Source organism: Staurois parvus, unplaced genomic scaffold, assembly GCF_062004578.1.
Source record: "Staurois parvus isolate SC_StPar_1 unplaced genomic scaffold, SC_StPar_1.0 ptg000941l, whole genome shotgun sequence".
In the NCBI taxonomy this organism is placed as follows: Eukaryota; Metazoa; Chordata; class Amphibia; order Anura; family Ranidae; genus Staurois; species Staurois parvus.
The window spans coordinates 973,562-992,660 of record NW_028318737.1 but is presented as its reverse complement, the minus strand read 5'-3'; the positions used below and the strand labels follow the sequence as shown (position 1 = coordinate 992,660).

Here is a 19,099-nt window from a genome sequence, read left to right as displayed (position 1 = left end):
GACAAATGTGAGTAGCATGTGTCCAGCTGTGACGAATATCGGTTGTATTGTATTCATCCAGTGATGACATTAAGTATCATAGGAATTCGCTCATCTAGAAACTGAAAGCAGTTATTTTTTTAAATCATTATAAACGATTTGACCAACTCAGTAAACAGTCTAATAGCATTTGTGATTTACCCCCATTCCCAGAGATGGAAGATACATGGCCATCACCGGGGGAATTGCTGGGAAAATCTGTTATGAAGAGACCCCTAAATGTCAGGAGACTTTCATTTAAGGAGTGGAATTACACTATATTGCCCCAAGTATTGGGCCCGCCCTCCAATCATGTGATTCAGGTGTTCCAATCCCCTCCAATCATTGGATTCAGGTGTTCCAATCCCCTCCAATCATTGAATTCATGTGCTCCAATCCCCTCCATGACCACAAGTGTATACAATCAAGCCCCTAGGTTTAAGGATCTAGAGAACCTCCATTGTGTTGATGTACGACATTTTAAGTATTAAGTTAGCTTTTTGCAGATATATTAGAAGTTTAATGAAACTGTTTTAGTTTGCTGAAGGATGTATAAACAATGATAACATGACCCTGAGGTTTTCTTTGCCCGGCTATTTCTCAGAAAGCTAGCCAAAACAGTTTATACCAAGAAATGTATATGTCATGTTTCATGTAGTCAGCTCATGATGGAAACTTACAATTACAGTTTTAGAACTCGCTCCCCCCTCCCTTATTATTTCTGTATCCTATATAATCTTAGTAATGTCTAATAAACTTTGAACATCTCTGAACATAAGCTGCCGTTATTTCCGTGTTCAAGGAGTGTTCCCAGAATTCTGCTGATAGACCAGGAATCTCTCCACAGACTGGGGGTCTCTGAGGGGACAAGAAAATCAATCCTTTCACTTACCTGACCTAAATCCAACAGAACACCTCTAGGATATCATGTTTTGGTCCATCCGACGCCACCAGGTTGCAACCAAACCGGATATCGTATGTACTCTCCAGCGCCTCAGGATATGCACAGCCAAAAGGGAAGCCAAGGGAACCAGGACAGCGACAACCAAAGGAAATGCTTCAGGGGTGCAGCCCTCCTCAGACGGGGAGATCAGCCACTAGATAGAGAATAAACAGGTGCGCACACACCTTGTGCATTATCCAAGGTTTATTGAAAGGAGTGAAAAATAAAACCATACTCACAGGTGAAGCATGTATCTAAAAAGCGTTTGCATAATGACGATGGCCACAACGGCAAGCAAGGTGTTCCAAGTGTCAGTGCGGTCAAATGGCTGACGCGTTTCAGGGATGAATCCCTTTCCTCAGAGCTCCTGACCACCCTCTGATGCAGATGTGTAATGGATGGATGATGGGAGTCTTGCTGGTGATATCTCATTAGGAGCCTCCCCCGACGTTGTCAGGCATGAATACAAGCACATGGGGGCCATACAGACTACTGAGAACCATTCTGAGTTGCTGCAATGACATTTCAGCACAATGGTATGACAGGCGGTGCCACCTGTAAGACTCGGCATGTGAAGGTAACATTGCCGCACTGTGAAGCTAAGCATGGAGGTCACAGCAATGTGTACTCACCCAATCAGCTGCTTTCTTCATTTAGAGGTAGGTGATCAGGGGGCGGGTCTGTGACATCATCCTCTTCTAAGCCCCTCCCATCTGACCGTGCCCATTACTCTCCATGGCATGCCGAGCAGAACTTGGTTTTCATGTGTCTGCGTTGGGCTGATTTGTGGTCACCATGGATTGAATTATTAGGTGTAAACCAGGCAGATGGCTTGTTCTGGGGATTGTCAGTGATCACATGTCCTGTTATATGGATTCAATATCCATCGTCTGACATCCTAACAGGAGTTCTGTCATTTTTCAGGATGTCAGGAAAAACATGTCCTCTGTCAGTAAATGTTCATGTTGTGTCAGTAATAAAAGTCACGGAGGGTTGGGAACCCTGCAAGGGGGGCAGAGATATGTGACTGCCTAGTCCAGCCTTTCTCAGCCAGGGTTCCTCCAAAGGGTTCTAGGGCTTCCTTGTCACTTCATTGGGCTGTATATGGAAGTGTCACCGACCAGCCGTTTCTGGATACACAGCTTTGTCATCATTGCACACACACACCATTTTGTTTTTCATTCAATACATTTTTTATTATAATTTCACTTTTAACAAGATTGCAGAAAAAATTCAGGAAACAGTAAAATAAGGAATCCGATTGGTCAGGAAGATCCCTTGTCTGGAATGTGGGGGCGGAGTCATTATTATTGGTGTACAATACAATACACAACGTGTTCCATTATTATAACAAAGTATTGTAGAAAAGATCCCAACAGGTGACATGGCTGAATGAATGCTGGTCATATTAGTCCATCTATTCTCTAAGTGGGGTGGTATCTATTGGGCCAATCCCTTTTACAAACCACACATAATATCGCCCTTCAAAGTGAAAACAGAAACGATTTGCAGAAAATCAAAGAGTAGAAATATTTTCCGGTGGATCCCCTCTACCCAGACCCCATATGTAGACATAGAACAACAAGCTGTGTTCCCTCTCGTGCCGCACTCCTCCAACCACCCAAACCCACACAGAAGCAAAGGGAAATAATGAGGAAAGTTCCCCCCTAGTTTGGGGCGGAGTTCTCCTTCCCCCTGTTGGGGGATGGGAGAAGGATGGACTGAAGACAGAGAGACGCTTCGGGGTCACCACTGTTCTGTAGAGCCTTGAAATGAAGGACATCAACTTCAGAAGTTCTTGTTGTCTGTGTAAAGTTCCCCGATAACGAGATCTGGGCTCTCCCGGCTTCTAGCTCTGTAACCCGCTATATCATTATCAGGAAACGCAACTCCGACACCCAAGAAGGACTGAAGTTGTGTCCTTCATTTCCAGGATCTACTGACCACTCTGCACCCCGACATTTACTGCACTTCATCCATGTCTTTGGGGGCCTCTCATCTCCTTATCAACTGTTTCTTCCATGATGAAGATCAGCCATGGAGTATATCTGAGGTGTATATCAGGGTGTGCTTCTTCCCCACATGAGAGCTGGGATGTCCAGCAACATTCATCTAGAAGACATTTCCTGCACTGAAGACACTAATACACCTCCAGGGTTGTGTGGGACCCCTGATGTACAGGAAGACAGGACTTCAGTGAGGAACATTTCCCTCACTCAGGACAGGAAAGTGGCTTCTCCCCCGTGTGAGATCTCTGATGTGTGGAAAGACTGGACTTCTGTGAAAAACATTTCCCGCACACAGGACAGGAATACGGCTTCTCCCCCATGTGAGATCTCTGATGTCTGTAAAGAGTGGACTTCTGTGAAAAAAATTTCCCACACTCAGAACAGGAATACGGCTTCTCCCCCGTGTGAGATCTCTGATGTCTGTAAAGAGTGGACTTCTGTGAAAAAAATTTCCCACACTCAGAACAGGAATACGGCTTCTCCCCTGTGTGAGATCTCTGATGTTGATGAAGACTGAACTTCTGTGAAAAACATTTCCCGCACTCAGAACAGGAATACGGCTTCTCCCCAGTGTGAGATCTCTGATGTTTATGAAGACCGGACATCTCTGAAAAACGTTTTCCACACTCAGAACAGGAAACTGGCTTCTCCCCCGTGTGAGATCTCTGGTGTATGTAAAGATTGGACTTCCTTGTAAAACATTTCCCACACTCAGAACAGGAATATGCCTTTGCCCCTGTGTGAGATCTCTGATGTGTGTAAAGATGGGACTTCTGTGAAAAACATTTCCCGCACTCAGGACATAAATATGGCTTCTCCCCCGTGTGAGATCTCTGGTGTATGTAAAGATTGGACTTCAGTGAAAAACATTTCCCACACTCGGGACAGGAATATGCCTTCTCCCCCGTGTGAGATCTCTGATGTGTGTAAAGTTGGGAATTCAGTGAAAAACATTTTCCACACTCAGAACAGGAATATGGCTTCTCCCCCGTGTGAGATCTCTGATGTCTGTAAAGACTGGACTTCTCTGAAAAACATTTCCCACACTCAGGACAAGAATATGGCTTCTCCCCCCTGTGAGATCTTTTATGCACATTAAGATGGGATTTATAACTGAAACATTTCCCACACTCAGCACAGGAATATGGCTTCTCCCCCGTGTGAGACCTTTTATGCACATTAAGACGGCATTCATAAAGGAAACCCTTCCCACACTCCGTACAGGAGAATGTCTTCCCTGTTGGAAGGCCGGCCCGGTCCCGCACAGTCTGAGGTTCCTCAGGATACAAGGAATCCGATGGTCCATCTACACTGGGTGGTGCCGGATGGACATTGGAGGGAGCCGGGTTTTCTCCTGGACTATACTATGTGATGTCCTCATCTTCTACTTTCCAGTCTGGAGACAAAGTGAGACAATCCTCTGAGGTTTTCCTCATCTCCCGGCAATGGACTAAAATACAAAGACAAAGAAGATTACTAGACAGGAGCTGATTGGTTCCCCCAAACCAGGACTCCGCCCACATCAGGCAGCTTGGTCTCTGAGGAGCTTACAATTCCACCCTCAAGGGAACTAGGAATTGGCTCCTCTGATCTCCTACCAGGTCATTTTTTTATTCATGGGCCTTAGTCAGAGAGTGAGGAAACAACCAGAACTGTCTTTTATAGGAGGGACAGTGATGAGGGGATTATAGGACGAGGGTCCCCACCCCCTCTATCACTCATCGCCATCTTCCCAACATAAGAAGAACTGCATTTCTTTATTTAGTCCATTATTTAGTCATGAAGAACAGAGGGGCTGAGCCCCACCAGAGGTCAGAGAGTGAGGATGGGGGGAGAACAACCAAGATGAAGACTGGACTGATCCTGAAGACCACCATCATTGGGGTATTGACTCCTCCCTCATTATCACTTTCTGTTTAAGGGTCCAAAGTTGGAAAATGTCCAGCTGGTAGGAAATGGGTGTAACAAAGAGAATCCATATTATGTGTATATATAGCAATGGGGAGAGGAGGGAGAGCAGAAGTCAGGACTATGTAATGTACAACATAGAGTATACAGTGCAGGGGTCAGGAGTATGTAATGTACAACATAGAGTGTATAGTGCAGGGGTCAGGAGTATGTAATGTACAATATAAGTTATATAGTGTAATGGTCAGGACTGATAATATTGTTATTCAGTAATTAAAGGTCCTTAAAGGGTTGCTTGTCTCCCATCTCCTGAGACTGCACTCAGTGACTTGGGTCTGAGACACTACAGACATATCCCTCCACCCGGCACAGCCAGCAGATAACAGAGAAGGTCCCCTGGAAGAGTCAGGCACAAGGCAGGAGACCCCAGTCACATGTCCTGGGTGCCTACATTATGCAATGCTTCTAGTAAAAACCAACATTTTGCTGCCAGCTGAACCCCAGAATCTCCATAAATCCAGTCTAGATACATAAATTGTGTCTGCAGCACAGAGAAGGAAGATTATCCGAGAGAAATCCAGGAATACAGGACGGGGAACACAGCTCAGGAAAGTGACCAGGGGATTACAGGCTGATATCACCCAGTCCCCGCCCTACTCTGGACCAATCAGTGAGCAGTATGGGTGGAGGAATGGATTTAGTGTTCATGACCCACCTGTGCTGATCTCTGTAGGAGTGTCCTCCTCTATAAATGTCCCCGTTATTCCATCCTCCTCCATAGACTGCTGATCATCCCTCACATACGCCTCTTCTTCTTCTGCTTTTACCTCAAATTCTATATCGATTGGATCTCCACTCTAAATCAAGGAAATGAGAGAGAATATCATCTGTAAAATGTAAGGTCACATAAAAGAACTCCACACATTGTCTATATGAGTCCATGTTCTAGATTCTCCATCCCACCAACCTTGTAACAGTGAGAGATGGTGTGACCTTCCTGTGTGGAATCCCGGGAATACAGAGGACGGGGACATCTCTCTGGTGGGTTCCCATGACTGGATCCATCTGTAGGAAACACACACACTGACTGAATCCATTGTTTCTATGTGTTTATCAGATGATGGGGGATCTAGGTGGATCCTCCGTACTGCTCTCTCCTTTACAATAAAGTCTCCTCTTACCCGGTGATGTGAGGGGCGGCTGATTGTCCATCATGACGTCCTTGTAGAGATCCTTGTGTCCTTCTAAATACTCCCACTCCTCCATGGAGAAATAGACAGTGACACCCTGACACCTTATAGGAACCTGACACACACAATGATACAGTCACCATCCAGACACATCCCTTGTCTGTTACTGGAGAATGTCCCAGAATTCCCGGCACCGCTCACCTCTCCTGTCAGCAGCTCCATCATCTTCTTGGTGACTTCTAGAATCTTCTCCATGTTGTGTCTCTCAGGGTTTAGGGAGTCACATGGAGGCACTGTGATGGTCAGATGATCACCTGACTTCAGAAGAGGAAATCTCTGTATTGAGGAACCAATAGGAATATCATGTTAGACTCCCAGAATCCTCCTCACCTCTCCGGTCAGGTCTGTGTTTTATTAATAGAGATGAGAGTGATGTCATGTGACCTCCCAGAATCCTCCTCACCTCTCCGGTCAGGTCTGTGTTTTATTAATAGAGATGAGAGTGATGTCATGTGACCTCCCAGAATCCTCCTCACCTCTCCGGTCAGGTCTGTGTTTTATTAATAGAGATGAGAGTGATGTCATGTGACCTCCCAGAATCCTCCTCACCTCTCCGGTCAGGTCTGTGTTTTATTAATAGAGATGAGAGTGATGTCATGTGACTTCCCAGAATCTTCCTCACCTCTCCGGTCAGGTCTGTGTTTTATTACTAGAGATGAGTGAAGTCATGTGACCTCCCAGAATCCTCCTCACCTCTCCGGTCAGCAGGTAGATGATCTCCAGGGTGAGGTTTAGTATCTTCTCAGTCATGTGACTCCGGTCCTCCTCCATCCTCATTGGTGCCATCATGTGATCTATACAGGTCTCCTTGTAGACGGATAACTTTGGGAAATGAAAGTAAGAATGATTTGGATGGTATTGGTCACACAATAATAGGATGTGGATGTGAGGGGGGAATAGGAGGGTTGCTGGACATTGAAGAATTACTGCTCCCATGGGAACACATTTAGTTTGGACTCAGGGAGTTACAAATCCTATCCCCCGACTCTCGGGACATGTAGTTCTGGGCGCTGTGCAGTTTGTGTTCTTACATTTATCCCTGTTGCAGGCAAGCAGCAGGGCTTACTTAAGAAAGTGATTGGTAGACTCCGGGGGGGGGGGCAGGCTGCAGCTGGGCATGATCAGTGTCTGTGACACTTGCTCAGACAGCACACTTCCCCCCTCCCTCCCCGCATAGACGGGGGAGGAGAGAGATTCTGTTTTGCTCCGCCTCTTCCCACCCCTCTGCTCTGTGACTGCCCCGTGGGCGGGAAATTTGAAGATCCATCCGGTTGTACAATTGGCGATGTCTGAGCCTGCAGAGAGCAGCCTGGGGGTGAGCGATCTCTGCTCTACCATGGAGCTTTCCCCACCTCCTTCCCTTCTCTCCTTATCTACCTCCCCCCTCCCTGTTCTTCCAGGAGCTTCACACTTCACTATTCCATGTCCAGTTAGCAGCTGAGCTCTGACATAAGGGGGGACCCCGCTGAGCTCTGACGTAAGGGGGGGACTCCGTTGAGCTCTGACGTAAGGGGGGGGGACCCCGCTGAGCTCTGACGTAAGGGGGGTGGACCCCGCTGAGCTCTGACGTAAGGGGGGTGGACCCCGCTGAGCTCTGACGTAAGGGGGGTGGACTCCGCTGAGCTCTGACGTAAGGGGGGTGGACTCCGCTGAGCTCTGACGTAAGGGGGGTGGACTCCGTTGAGCTCTGACGTAAGGGGGGTGGACTCCGTTGAGCTCTGACGTAAGGGGGGTGGACTCCGCTGAGCTCTGACGTAAGGGGGGTGGACTCCGCTGAGCTCTGACGTAAGGGGGGGACTCTGCTGGACACTGACGTAAGGGGGGGGGACTCTGCTGGACACTGACGTAAGGGGGGGGGACTCTGCTGGACACTGACGTAAGGGGGGGGGACTCTGCTGGACACTGACGTAAGGGGGGGGGACTCCGCTGAGCTCTGACGTAAGGGGGGTGGACTCCGCTGAGCTCTGACGTAAGGGGGGTGGACTCCGCTGAGCTCTGACGTAAGGGGGGGGGGACTCTGCTGGACACTGACGTAAGGGGGGGACTCTGCTGGACACTGACGTAAGGGGGGGGACTCTGCTGGACACTGACGTAAGGGGGGGGACTCTGCTGGACACTGACGTAAGGGGGGGGACTCTGCTGGACACTGACGTAAGGGGGGGGACTCTGCTGGACACTGACGTAAGGGGGGGGACTCTGCTGGACACTGACGTAAGGGGGGGGACTCTGCTGGACACTGACGTAAGGGGGGGGCACTCCGCTGGACACTGACATAAGGGGGGCACTCCGCTGGACACTGACATAAGGGGGGCACTCCGCTGGACACTGACATAAGGGGGGCACTCCGCTGGACACTGACATAAGGGGGGCACTCCGCTGGACACTGACATAAGGGGGGCACTCCGCTGGACACTGACATAAGGGGGGCACTCCGCTGGACAATGACATAAGGGGGGCACTCCGCTGGACAATGACATAAGGGGGGCACTCCGCTGGACAATGACATAAGGGGGGCACTCCGCTGGACACTGACATAAGGGGGGCACTCCGCTGGACACTGACATAAGGGGGGCACTCCGCTGGACACTGACATAAGGGGGGCACTCCGCTGGACAATGACATAAGGGGGGCACTCCGCTGGACAATGACATAAGGGGGGCACTCCGCTGGACACTGACATAAGGGGGCACTCCGCTGGACACTGACGTAAGGGGTAAAGATGGGGACTTTTATGCAAGGGGGGACTCTTATGTGAACATGGTGCTCATCCTGACTGCTGAACTCTCTATGTTGTGTTTTGTACTTACTCCTGGCCCCTGCACTCTCTATGTTGTGTTTCTGTACTTACTCCTGGCCCCTGCACTCTCTATGTTGTGTTTTGTACTTACTCCTGGCCCCTGCACTCTGTATGTTGTGTTTTGTACTTACTCCTGGCCCCTGCACTCTCTATGTTGTGTTTTGTACTTACTCCTGGCCCCTGCACTCTCTATGTTGTGTTTTGTACTTACTCCTGGCCCCTGCACTCTGTATGTTGTTTTGTACTTACTCCTGGCCCCTGCACTCTCTATGTTGTGTTTTGTACTTACTCCTGGCCCCTGCACTCTCTATGTTGTGTTTTGTACTTACTCCTGGCCCCTGCACTCTATATGTTGTGTTTGTACTTACTCCTGGCCCCTGCACTCTCTATGTTGTGTTTTGTACTTACTCCTGGCCCCTGCACTCTCTATGTTGTGTTTGTACTTACTCCTGGCCCCTGCACTCTCTATGTTGTGTTTTGTACTTACTCCTGGCCCCTGCACTCTCTATGTTGTGTTTGTACTTACTCCTGGCCCCTGCACTCTATATGTTGTGTTTTGTACTTACTCCTGGCCCCTGCACTCTATATGTTGTGTTTGTACTTACTCCTGGCCCCTGCACTCTATATGTTGTGTTTTTGTACTTACTCCTGGCCCCTGCACTCTATATGTTGTGTTTTTGTACTTACTCCTGGCCCCTGCACTCTCTATGTTGTGTTTTGTACTTACTCCTGGCCCCTGCACTCTCTATGTTGTGTTTTTGTACTTACTCCTGGCCCCTGCACTCTATACATTATGTTGTATGTAGACCTGACTAAGATGTTCATTGTCCCAACAGTTGCTGGTTGGAATGAAATCCTTCTTTAAGGTCGGCTCATTAAGGCAGTCCATACATTACTCATATTGTTCATCCAATCAGTGGGCTGAACAGAAAACAAAATGATCCAATCCTGGAGGACACTGGAGCTTGGTTTGTCTGCTCAGCATGTGCTTGTACTGAGCACCCAAGTGCTCCCATGTGCATCAACCTTCATATTCTCCACCCTGGCAAAGTCATTTCATGCTTTATAGGGACATCCAGCCATTGACAGTCCTTCGTGATAAAACGTCTCATTCAGTAATAGAACAATAAACACCGGATTTATATATGGTTTGGGTTCAATTATTATTTTTATCAGGACAAGTAGATTGTCATGAGGACAAGTAGTTTGGGACCCCGATTTAGTCCCTTGGACAAATAGTTTTTTGAAAAATTTCCACATCGCTGGGACTGCTTAACATTTAGTACATTTTCAAGGTCATGGGTCCTCGGCTTGCTGGATCAGAAATCCCCTTTTCTCTGTTGGGTTTGTTTGGTCTCTGAACTGGTTTTGATGAGTATTAGATCTGCAGACAAGGAATGATAAATACGATCCTTCCTATGACTTGTTTGCTCTGAGGCAGTGCTGTGAGGTCAATGTCGGCTCATCATGAGGTCCAGGAAGGGGAACTTGATGACTTTTGATTGGAGTTGCTGGATAATCAGGATAATTGCCCGATATCCGGCTGCAAGGCTCCAATCCCCGGCAGCCTGCTGACTGACAGGAGTGATGTCACTGTCACTCTCTTCAGTAAGAGAAGGGATTGGATTGGATAGCAGGAGGATGCTGCTGGTAGAGCAGGGAGAGCTTTGGGGGAGGACTCTGTTCTCCTCCCTCCAATGGCAGCTCAGTGTGGGTAGGAGGGGGACACCAGGGGAAGACCTTTGGTTGCCAAATATACTGTAATATCCAGGACATTGTACAGAGTGGTGGTGGGTTCCTGGTGTGCTGAATTCCAGCACCGGGCACTGCCAGAGCCTGTGTCATGGGAAGGTAAGGGACTGTCTCCGGAAGATGTATAGCACTGACCCCTGACTACCTTTTAGTCTATGCTGAGCATACAGACCTCCTTTAGAAACAAGTGCCCACCAAGGGGTGAAGAACTGTCCTTCATTCCACTTGGACAATATTATTTGACCAGTGAGATGGTAAGAAGGTGAAGGTCGCCTTCTTTTCTTGGCTGGAGTTCTGTAAGGAGGACTGAAAGTAAGTTCAGGTAGGAGGACCATCATAGACCAACAGCCCCTCCCTAACTCAGCGACTCCCTGAGCCATAGTACCTCCTCTTCTCTCAGAGATCTCCTATCAAGGACCCAAAGTCCTTCAGCTACTCTACCCCCTCAGAGAACTTGAACTCCACTACCCTCCAAGGGGCCCCAAAGTCCTCCATCCTCTGTACCCCCAAAGAGACCCCTCAGCTCCCCTTCATCCATCAGAACCCTTAGAGGACCATATTACTAGAATGTATCACCACAATGAGGAGAATGTTCCGGCCCCGGAAGTGGGGGAATGTCCTGCCCCTGAAGGGGTTCATCTGGGTTCCCACACTATATATGTGTGTATCATCATCTGCTGGAGATAAAAGACATCACAGTGACTATGGAGGAAGAGGATGGACATGACTACGGAGGAAGAGGACGGACATGACTATGGAGGAAGAGGACGGACATGACTGGAGGAAGAGGACGGACATGACTATGGAGGAAGAGGATGGACATGACTATGGAGGAAGAGGATGGATGTGACTATGGAGTAAGAGGATGGACATGACTATGGAGTAAGAGGACGGACATGACTATGCAGGACGAGGATGGACATGACTATGGAGGAAGAGGACGGACATGATTTTGGAGGAAGAGGACAGACATTACTATGGAGGAAGAGGACGGATATGACTATGGAGGAAGAGGACGGACATGACGGGGGTTACTGGGTGTAAATAGAACATAGCATCTTATTACCTCCTCTGCTGCCACTTCCACCGTCTTCTTGCTGGTTCTTACTGTATGGAACTTCCTGTCTTTATTCCAGATGACTTCCTGTCTGTACCTGACATCACTTCCTGTCTGTACCTGACATCACTTCCTGTCTGTATTCCATAGAGACCTTCTGTTTGGATATAAGTGAGATCACCACCTTGTGGATTTCAGAGGAACTGCAGAAACAATTGAGTACTGTCTGTGATACTTTTTTTTAATTTGCACTAACATACAATTTTGAGGACAAGCTTTCGGGGTATGTCCCCTTATTTAAGGTCCGAGCAGCACTGCTTGGACCTTGAAGAAGGGGACATACCCCGAAAGCTTGTCCTCAAAATTGTATGTTAGTGCAAATTAAAAAAAAGTATCACAGACAGTACTCAATTGTTTCTGTCACAAGTGCACTAATACGGCTACAATCATCTCAAGCAAAGAGGAACTGCAGAAACATCTCAGAATATCCATTCCTGTATTATATCTACCTTACAGGGCTACTGGGGAAGTTCAATAATAATAATAATAATAATAAATAGCTCTTATGTTTAATAAAGATATTTTATTACATATAGAAAAGTCTTAAAAACACAGAACACAAAAACCCAATGTATAGTTAATAAAACAGATACCACCAAAACTGATCCTTTTGTTGAAAAAAATGAAAAAATAATCCTAAAGTATAAAAATAATATCAATCCACTGATAATGAAGATGTTAGACATAAATGACAAGGATGTAATGGTCACAGAGGAATGGTGGTGGAGATCTCTCACAGTAAGAACACTTCCTTGAATGGTTCTATAAATAAAGAATGAATCCTGGAGGGAATAAAGCTTTAAAGCAATAAATAATATATAAACTGGGCCATCCACTTCATCCATAAAGACATTGTGATTGAAGATCTTCTAGATCACATAGAAGGAGGACTCATCCATGATTTCATACATTTGTTTGGAAGGATAGAACAATCCTCAGAAGGGAACATGTAGGATGACAGGAAAGGCTCCTGACTGGTGAGATCCTCCAAACATAATGATGACATCCATGAACTGGAGCGAGCTCGTTGGGGTGATAAAGCCAATCTGGAAACACTGTGTAGACGTTCTCCAAGAACTCAGCACACTCCAGGTGTGGAGAAAGTCTCCAGGTGGGTTTAGCCTGTCATTTATCATAGGTAGAAATGTCCACACATGGACTTCCACAGGGACCCCCGAGACTACATATAGAACTTGGAGGTACCTGTAACATGAACAGGAGTTGGTGTTGCTGGAAGACTGGTCAGAGCAGTGGAAATTGCAGTTCAATGTTTCTGAATCGTGGGCTGGGGATGGGTAGCGGGTATAAAGCTCCCTGGGATGGGCACACTTTCAGGGACAGATACCAGTCCAGTGATGTAGTGTCACACAGTGCAGTGTTTATTGGTGCTGATTACAGGTGCTGTACAATGTTCCACAAAGTAACGGCAAAAACCTCAAAACCAAAATCCTAGCCGTGTCCCGGCACTAACTACACAAACACGATTCCTGACTATCAGGGTACTGGGGCAGTGGACATTTTTTGTTCCGTTGAATTGTTGGGGAGGAGACACACTGGACACCCTGGCTGCCATTGTGCAATATGCTGGGTGTCCGGTGCGCTCCTGTACCTTTGAAGAGGGGTGGGCTCCCTCAGGTTCACATTCCCTTGGTCTATACATTAAATACATGTGCCTCTACTATGGGGGCTCACAAAATGTGTAGAGTTAGGACTACAGAATATCGGGGTGCCGTGACGAGTCTCTGTAGCTTACAATGTGATTGCAAATGTGTGCTAACTAAACCCGTTTTAACGCATACTGTTAGACGGGGTAATTTGGTTTGTTTGCAGGATGGCTGGCAAGTTGAGCCGGGAACGTTTCTCTTTTGTTGTGTGACATGCGTTGCCCGTTCAAGTGCTCCTTGCTGTGAAGGCCAGTTATAGACTGGGGCAGTGGCCATTTCTTGTCCTATCAGGGTGAGCAAGCCTAGTGCTTGTCAGTCTCCAAAGATGCAGTTTTACAGCTTCCACTAACCTTCCATCTCTCCCAGACATGCCTTGTCTGTTCCCAGGTATGAGAGCTCTGACTGCATGTTTCTGGTGAGTATAAATTACACCTGGGGAGAGGTGTGAAACCTGAGCTGGACCAAGGATCAGAGATCCCTATAAGTGTATGAGAGGAGCCTGGGAGATGTGTGAACCCAGAAGAGGATTTTCCCAGCTCCCTCTGAGACACTCTGCTACATATCCCCCCTTGTTTCATCCCCAGGGTTGGGACAGCTGTGACCCAACAGGAGTGAACCCGGGACCAGGCATCTACATTTCCCATCTTAGCCCCTGGTCTGTGTTTTACCATGAAGGAATAATCTTGAGGAGCCAAAAACCACCAGTTCACTTATCTATTTGTCTCCTTCTTTTGGGCCATCCATTGAGGGGATCATGGTCAGCTATCAGGTCAAACTCACCCTAACAAATAGTATCTTAGAGCAGCCAAGGCCCACTTTATGGCTGAACATTTCTTTTCAGTTACTGCATATTTCTTTCCATGTTCATTACATTTGTTTTCTGCTCAGGTACACTACAGGGTGTTCTTCCCCATTGTGTACCTGTGAAAACACTGCCCCAATACCAACATCAGATGCATCCGTTTGTACCACATAAATCCTTGGAAAAATCAGGGATGTACAGTACTGGGTGTGCACAAGGGGGCCCTCTTCAGGACTTGGGAAGACTCTTCTGCCACTGGGTACCATCTTACCATTACCAAGTCTTTCCCTTTTGTAAGGTCAGCCAGTGGAGCTGCTAGAGTTGCTAAATTTTGGACAGACCTCCTATAGTACCCCACAATACCAAGGAAGGTTCTGACCTGCTTTTTGTTTGCAGGACATGGCCATTCTTGGATGGCTTCTATTTTGTTTTATGACGTCTTGTCCAATAGTGTAGCCCAAATATACAGCATTTGCCATAAAACCTTCCTTGAAGAGAGAATCCAAGACCACCTGGACAAGGGGCAAGCGAGATTCCCATTCGGTGCTATGTATCACTATGTCATCCAGATAGACTGCTGCATTCTGTTGAGGAGGTCCTAGGGTCCTGTCCATAGCCCTCTGAAGTGTTGATGGGGCATTTTGTAAACCAAAAGGCATTTCTTTATATTATACGAACCCTGAGGGGGTCACAAATGCAATCTTTTCACTGACACTTTCAGTCAGGAGGATTTGCCAGTATGCTTTCGTCAAGTCCATAGTGGTCAGGAAACAGCCCTTCCCAAGCCTGTCCCTGAGCTCATCTACCTGAGGATAGGGTACATGGTAAATTGTGTCACTGAATTAATCTTTCTGAAGTCATTACAGAACCTCAAAGCACCGTCTGGTTTTGAGACTAAAATGATAGGACTAGACCAGTCACTATTAGACCCCTCAATGATGTCTAGCTCCAGCATCCTCTTGACTTTGTCACTGATGTCCTTTCTCCTGGCTTCAGGAATCGGTATGGTTTGAGTTTGTCACGGACCCCAGGTTCAGTAATATCATCCTAAACCACTGAAGTCATACCAGGTAACTCTGAAAATGTTTCTCTGCTCCTTTTCGGGAACTCTCTAGCTCCCTGCTTTTGGGAACGAGACAGTCTGTCTGGAATTGTGACTTCAGGGACTAGAGGGGACTCAGTACTCCCAGGAGTTACAGGGGCAGACCCCACAGTCAGTGCCACCCTTTCCTTCCAGGGGTATAACAGGTGTACATGGTATATCTGCTCAGGATTTCTATTATCCGATTCATATACTTTGTAATTCACCTCCCCAACTATTTTAACCACTTCAAAGAACCCTTTCACTTAGCCAGGAACTTGCTTTCAACAGTGGGGACCAACACCAGGACCCGGTCACCAGATGAGAAAACCCCATTGTATATTCTTTGTTGGGCTTCCTGGGTGTGAACTTTGTGTTCTTCTACAATAGACGTGATCGCTGTAATCCTGTCCTGCATATGATATACTCAATGACACGTTTGTAGGGTGTCTGCTCCCCCTCCCAGGTTTCCTTGGCTATGTCTAGGAGCTCTCGAGGATGTTTCCCATAGAGTAACTCAAATGGAGAGTACCCCTTAGAGGACTGGGGAAGCTCCACCATGCCATCAGTATGAGGGTGTGTCAGGGATAAAAACACGCCCACAGCGACTAGATAACCGAGGCGTGCACATGTGTGACTGGGGTACAGAGGGAATGAGGGGGACTCTGAGCATATAAGACTGGTCATGATAAACTTTCACAGCCCGCACTACCTCTGGTCACCACTAGAGGGAGACTCTCCAATCCAGCTGACTGACCACACACAGGCAGATACAAATCTTTCATACAATCTTCTGCATTCTAAGGGTTGGGGAGCAGTCTAGCAATTGGCTCACCCTTCTAGGATTCCTCCAGCTATCCTACAGCTGAGTGTCGTTAGGAGGAAGTGGGCGTGGTGCTGCACAGACAGTGTGTGGTGTATGCTGTGTGAGGTCCTGCTAGGCCTCAGTCTGAGCCAGGGACTACATTTCTGGCACTACCCAGGAGAGGATGGCCGAGCCTGGCCATGATCCAGGAGGAGGGACCCCTGGGGCTCCTAGTACCGGTCCTGACATGCCAGCTATTGAGGACCTGGGAAAAGGCCCTAAAGGAGGGGAATCGTATGCGGATTATCGGGGCCGTGTGGCCGCCCATGTGGCAAGGATCGGCAAGGAGGAAGACAAGCTGGTCAGAATGAAAAATGACCTCAGGAAGTTCAAGTCATCTTATGATCGTGTGTGGAGCACGAAGCTGCAAGCTATGAAGCCTGAGCTGGAGCGTATGGAGCAGGCAGTGCGCCAGCAATGTGATCTAATGGAGACCCTGAAAGCATCCAGCGGTTTCATGCGGGAGAAATACATGAATGAGGAGCGTTTCAGGCAGGCCCGTGACAGATCCCTAGCGGTCGCGAGGGGCCAGATCGGAGAGGCGGTGTCATCCGGGGACCTGTCAGACCCCCAGGTGAGGTTGGAGAAAGCAGCAAAGTTACTTCTCAGCGTGCTGGAGAATGTTTGAAAGTGGAGGGTGAGTCGGAACCCATCCCCCCTCAGCAACAGCGGCTAGATTGGGGTACCCAGGTGGAGCAGGAGGAGGAGGTTGGTGCCATGGAATTTGTGACTGCATTAGAGTCCCCCCTGCACGGACGGCAGTTCGCATTTTCAACTGATGACACTGGTGATGAGGCAGACAAGTGCCCTAGGCCACTGAAGCCAAAAAAGACTGAGAAATCGGTTTTTGTAAAGCGGGAAAAACTTCCCAGCAAGCTGTAAAACAGTTGCAAATCGCAGGAGGGGAAGGTGGTGAAGCCGCAGTTGAAAGCCTCTCCAGCTGCGGGGACTGTAAGTGATGTGTCGGACACTTGTGTGGTTGTGTGTGACAAATCTGCAGCAAATGCAAATATTGATATTATGGGTGCTTCATGTGAGGCCAGTTTGGTTGGTGCAGTGTCTGCTGCGGCCAGTATAGCCCCATCCCCAGCTGCAGGCCCAGTCTCCGCCCCAGCTGCAGGCCCAGTCTCAGCCCCAGTCTCAGCCCCAGTTGCAGGCCCGGTCTCAGCCCCAGTTGCAGGCCCGGTCTCAGCCCCAGCTGCAGGCCCCGTCTCAGCCCCAGTTGCAGGCCCCGTCTCAGCCCCAGCTGCAGGCCCCGTCTCAGCCCCGGTTGCCAAGGGAGCCCTGAGCTATTCAGCGGCTTTAAAAAATAGACAGGGGGTAGCAAGACCAACGGAGGGTCAGGCAGGGGTATCACCACCAACTATAAAAAGAAGGAACGTTGTCCAGCTAAAATGGGACAGAGGAAGCACCACCCCAAATAGAAGAGATGTTGTTGACAGAATTCTGGATATGGGCTTCAAAGCAGTAGACATATTTGCTTTTATAGCCCCGGTGGGGACCGGCGAGTATGACGTGTCATTTGTGAAGCCGGAGTGCCTAGACTTGTTCTGGCAAAAATATGAAAATGAGTGGAAGGGGACCCCCAGGTAGGAGGGCCTGGCACCAAAAGTTATTTCTAGGCAGCCCCTTGTCAAAAACATTACAATCCTGGTCAGGATGAGTCGATCCCCTCGGCGGATATTATTGTATGGCTAAATCGGTTTGGGGAAGTGTTAGCACCCCTTAGGAAAATCTTGGACGATCGTGGGATCTGGACTGGGGGATGGTCGGCGACCGTAAGGCTGCAGGTGGAGAATAACATGGTGAAGCATCTCCCATCTTCGACCTTCCGCGCAGCCCAGACAGCACGGGATTCACTTTTAGGTGAGGTAGAAGTGAGAGTAGAATAGATAGGTTTTTTTTAAAGGGGGACTCCGCTTTCTCGGCACCTGAGTGTCAGGCGGTGGAGTTTTCCGACCACCTTTTGTTAACTGTGATTTTGAATGCCTCAGATACACCGCTGAAGGGAAGGGGTGTCTGGAGGATGAATTCGGCTCTGCTGGAGGACGAAGAGGTGAGACGATCCTTTGAGGAGTTTCTTCGGGCTCAGGAGACCATCCTGGATTTCTGCGGCAGTAAGTCGGAATGGTGGGAGCTTACCAAAGTGCGGATTGGCAGGTTTTTCAAGGCCCTAGGTAAGAGGAAACAACTTGAGAAATACATTGCCTATCAGCAGTTACGGAGAAAGCTTGACCGCCTTGTCTCAGAGGGTGGAGATTCTGGGGCAATCTCAGAGGTTAAGCTTCTTTTGAAGAAGTATCAGTATGATCGGCATGCCTCTTTGGTTCTGGAGAGGGACTATGGGAAGTACCATTCACCCGACCCTTACCAGAATTGTAAACGGAGCATAGCAATTAAGACGATCAGCGGCCTGAGGGATAGTACAGGATCCCTGACGAAATCCAGGTCAGGGATCTTGGAGGTTTCAAGGGCTTTTTTTGAGGATCTTTTGAAAGAGAAGCACCTTGACCGGGCAGGGATGTCAAGCTTCCTGGACTCTACACCAGGTTTGGAGAATAACACCCCGCCCACAAGTTTGACAAGTGAGATCACAGCTGAAGAGGTTGCCAAAGCGATAGACAGTCTGGCCATTAAAAAGACACCGGGGCCAGATGGGTTGACAGCGGAGTTTTTTAAGACTTTTAAATCTAGCTTGGCACCTCACCTAGCAGAGGTGTTTAACTGCTGTCTGGATGAGGGTTCGCTCCCTCCCTCCATGAGGAAGTCAGCTGTGATCTTGCTGTCAAAAGGTAAGGACCCTACGATGATTGAGAATTGGCGCCCCATTAGCCTGCTCAATGTCGATAGAAAGATCCTGGCCAAGATCCTTTTCTGGCGCTTGTCGTCAGTG

General features: G+C 48.2%; 2 protein-coding genes across 2 annotated transcripts in view; one reads left to right on the top strand and one right to left on the bottom strand.

The window, feature by feature from the left end:
- The window catches only part of LOC149441851 (uncharacterized), a 409,050-nt gene that overhangs the window by 282,854 nt on the left and 107,097 nt on the right, over positions 1-19,099 (top strand). The window lies entirely within an intron of this gene.
- Positions 1-19,099, bottom strand: part of LOC149441855 (uncharacterized) — a 269,391-nt gene that overhangs the window by 224,894 nt on the left and 25,398 nt on the right. The window contains exon 5 of the mRNA XM_089656824.1: positions 6,040-6,177. Coding sequence (XP_089512950.1) covers positions 6,040-6,177 — 138 coding nt within the window. The remainder of the gene's footprint in view (positions 1-6,039; positions 6,178-19,099) is intronic.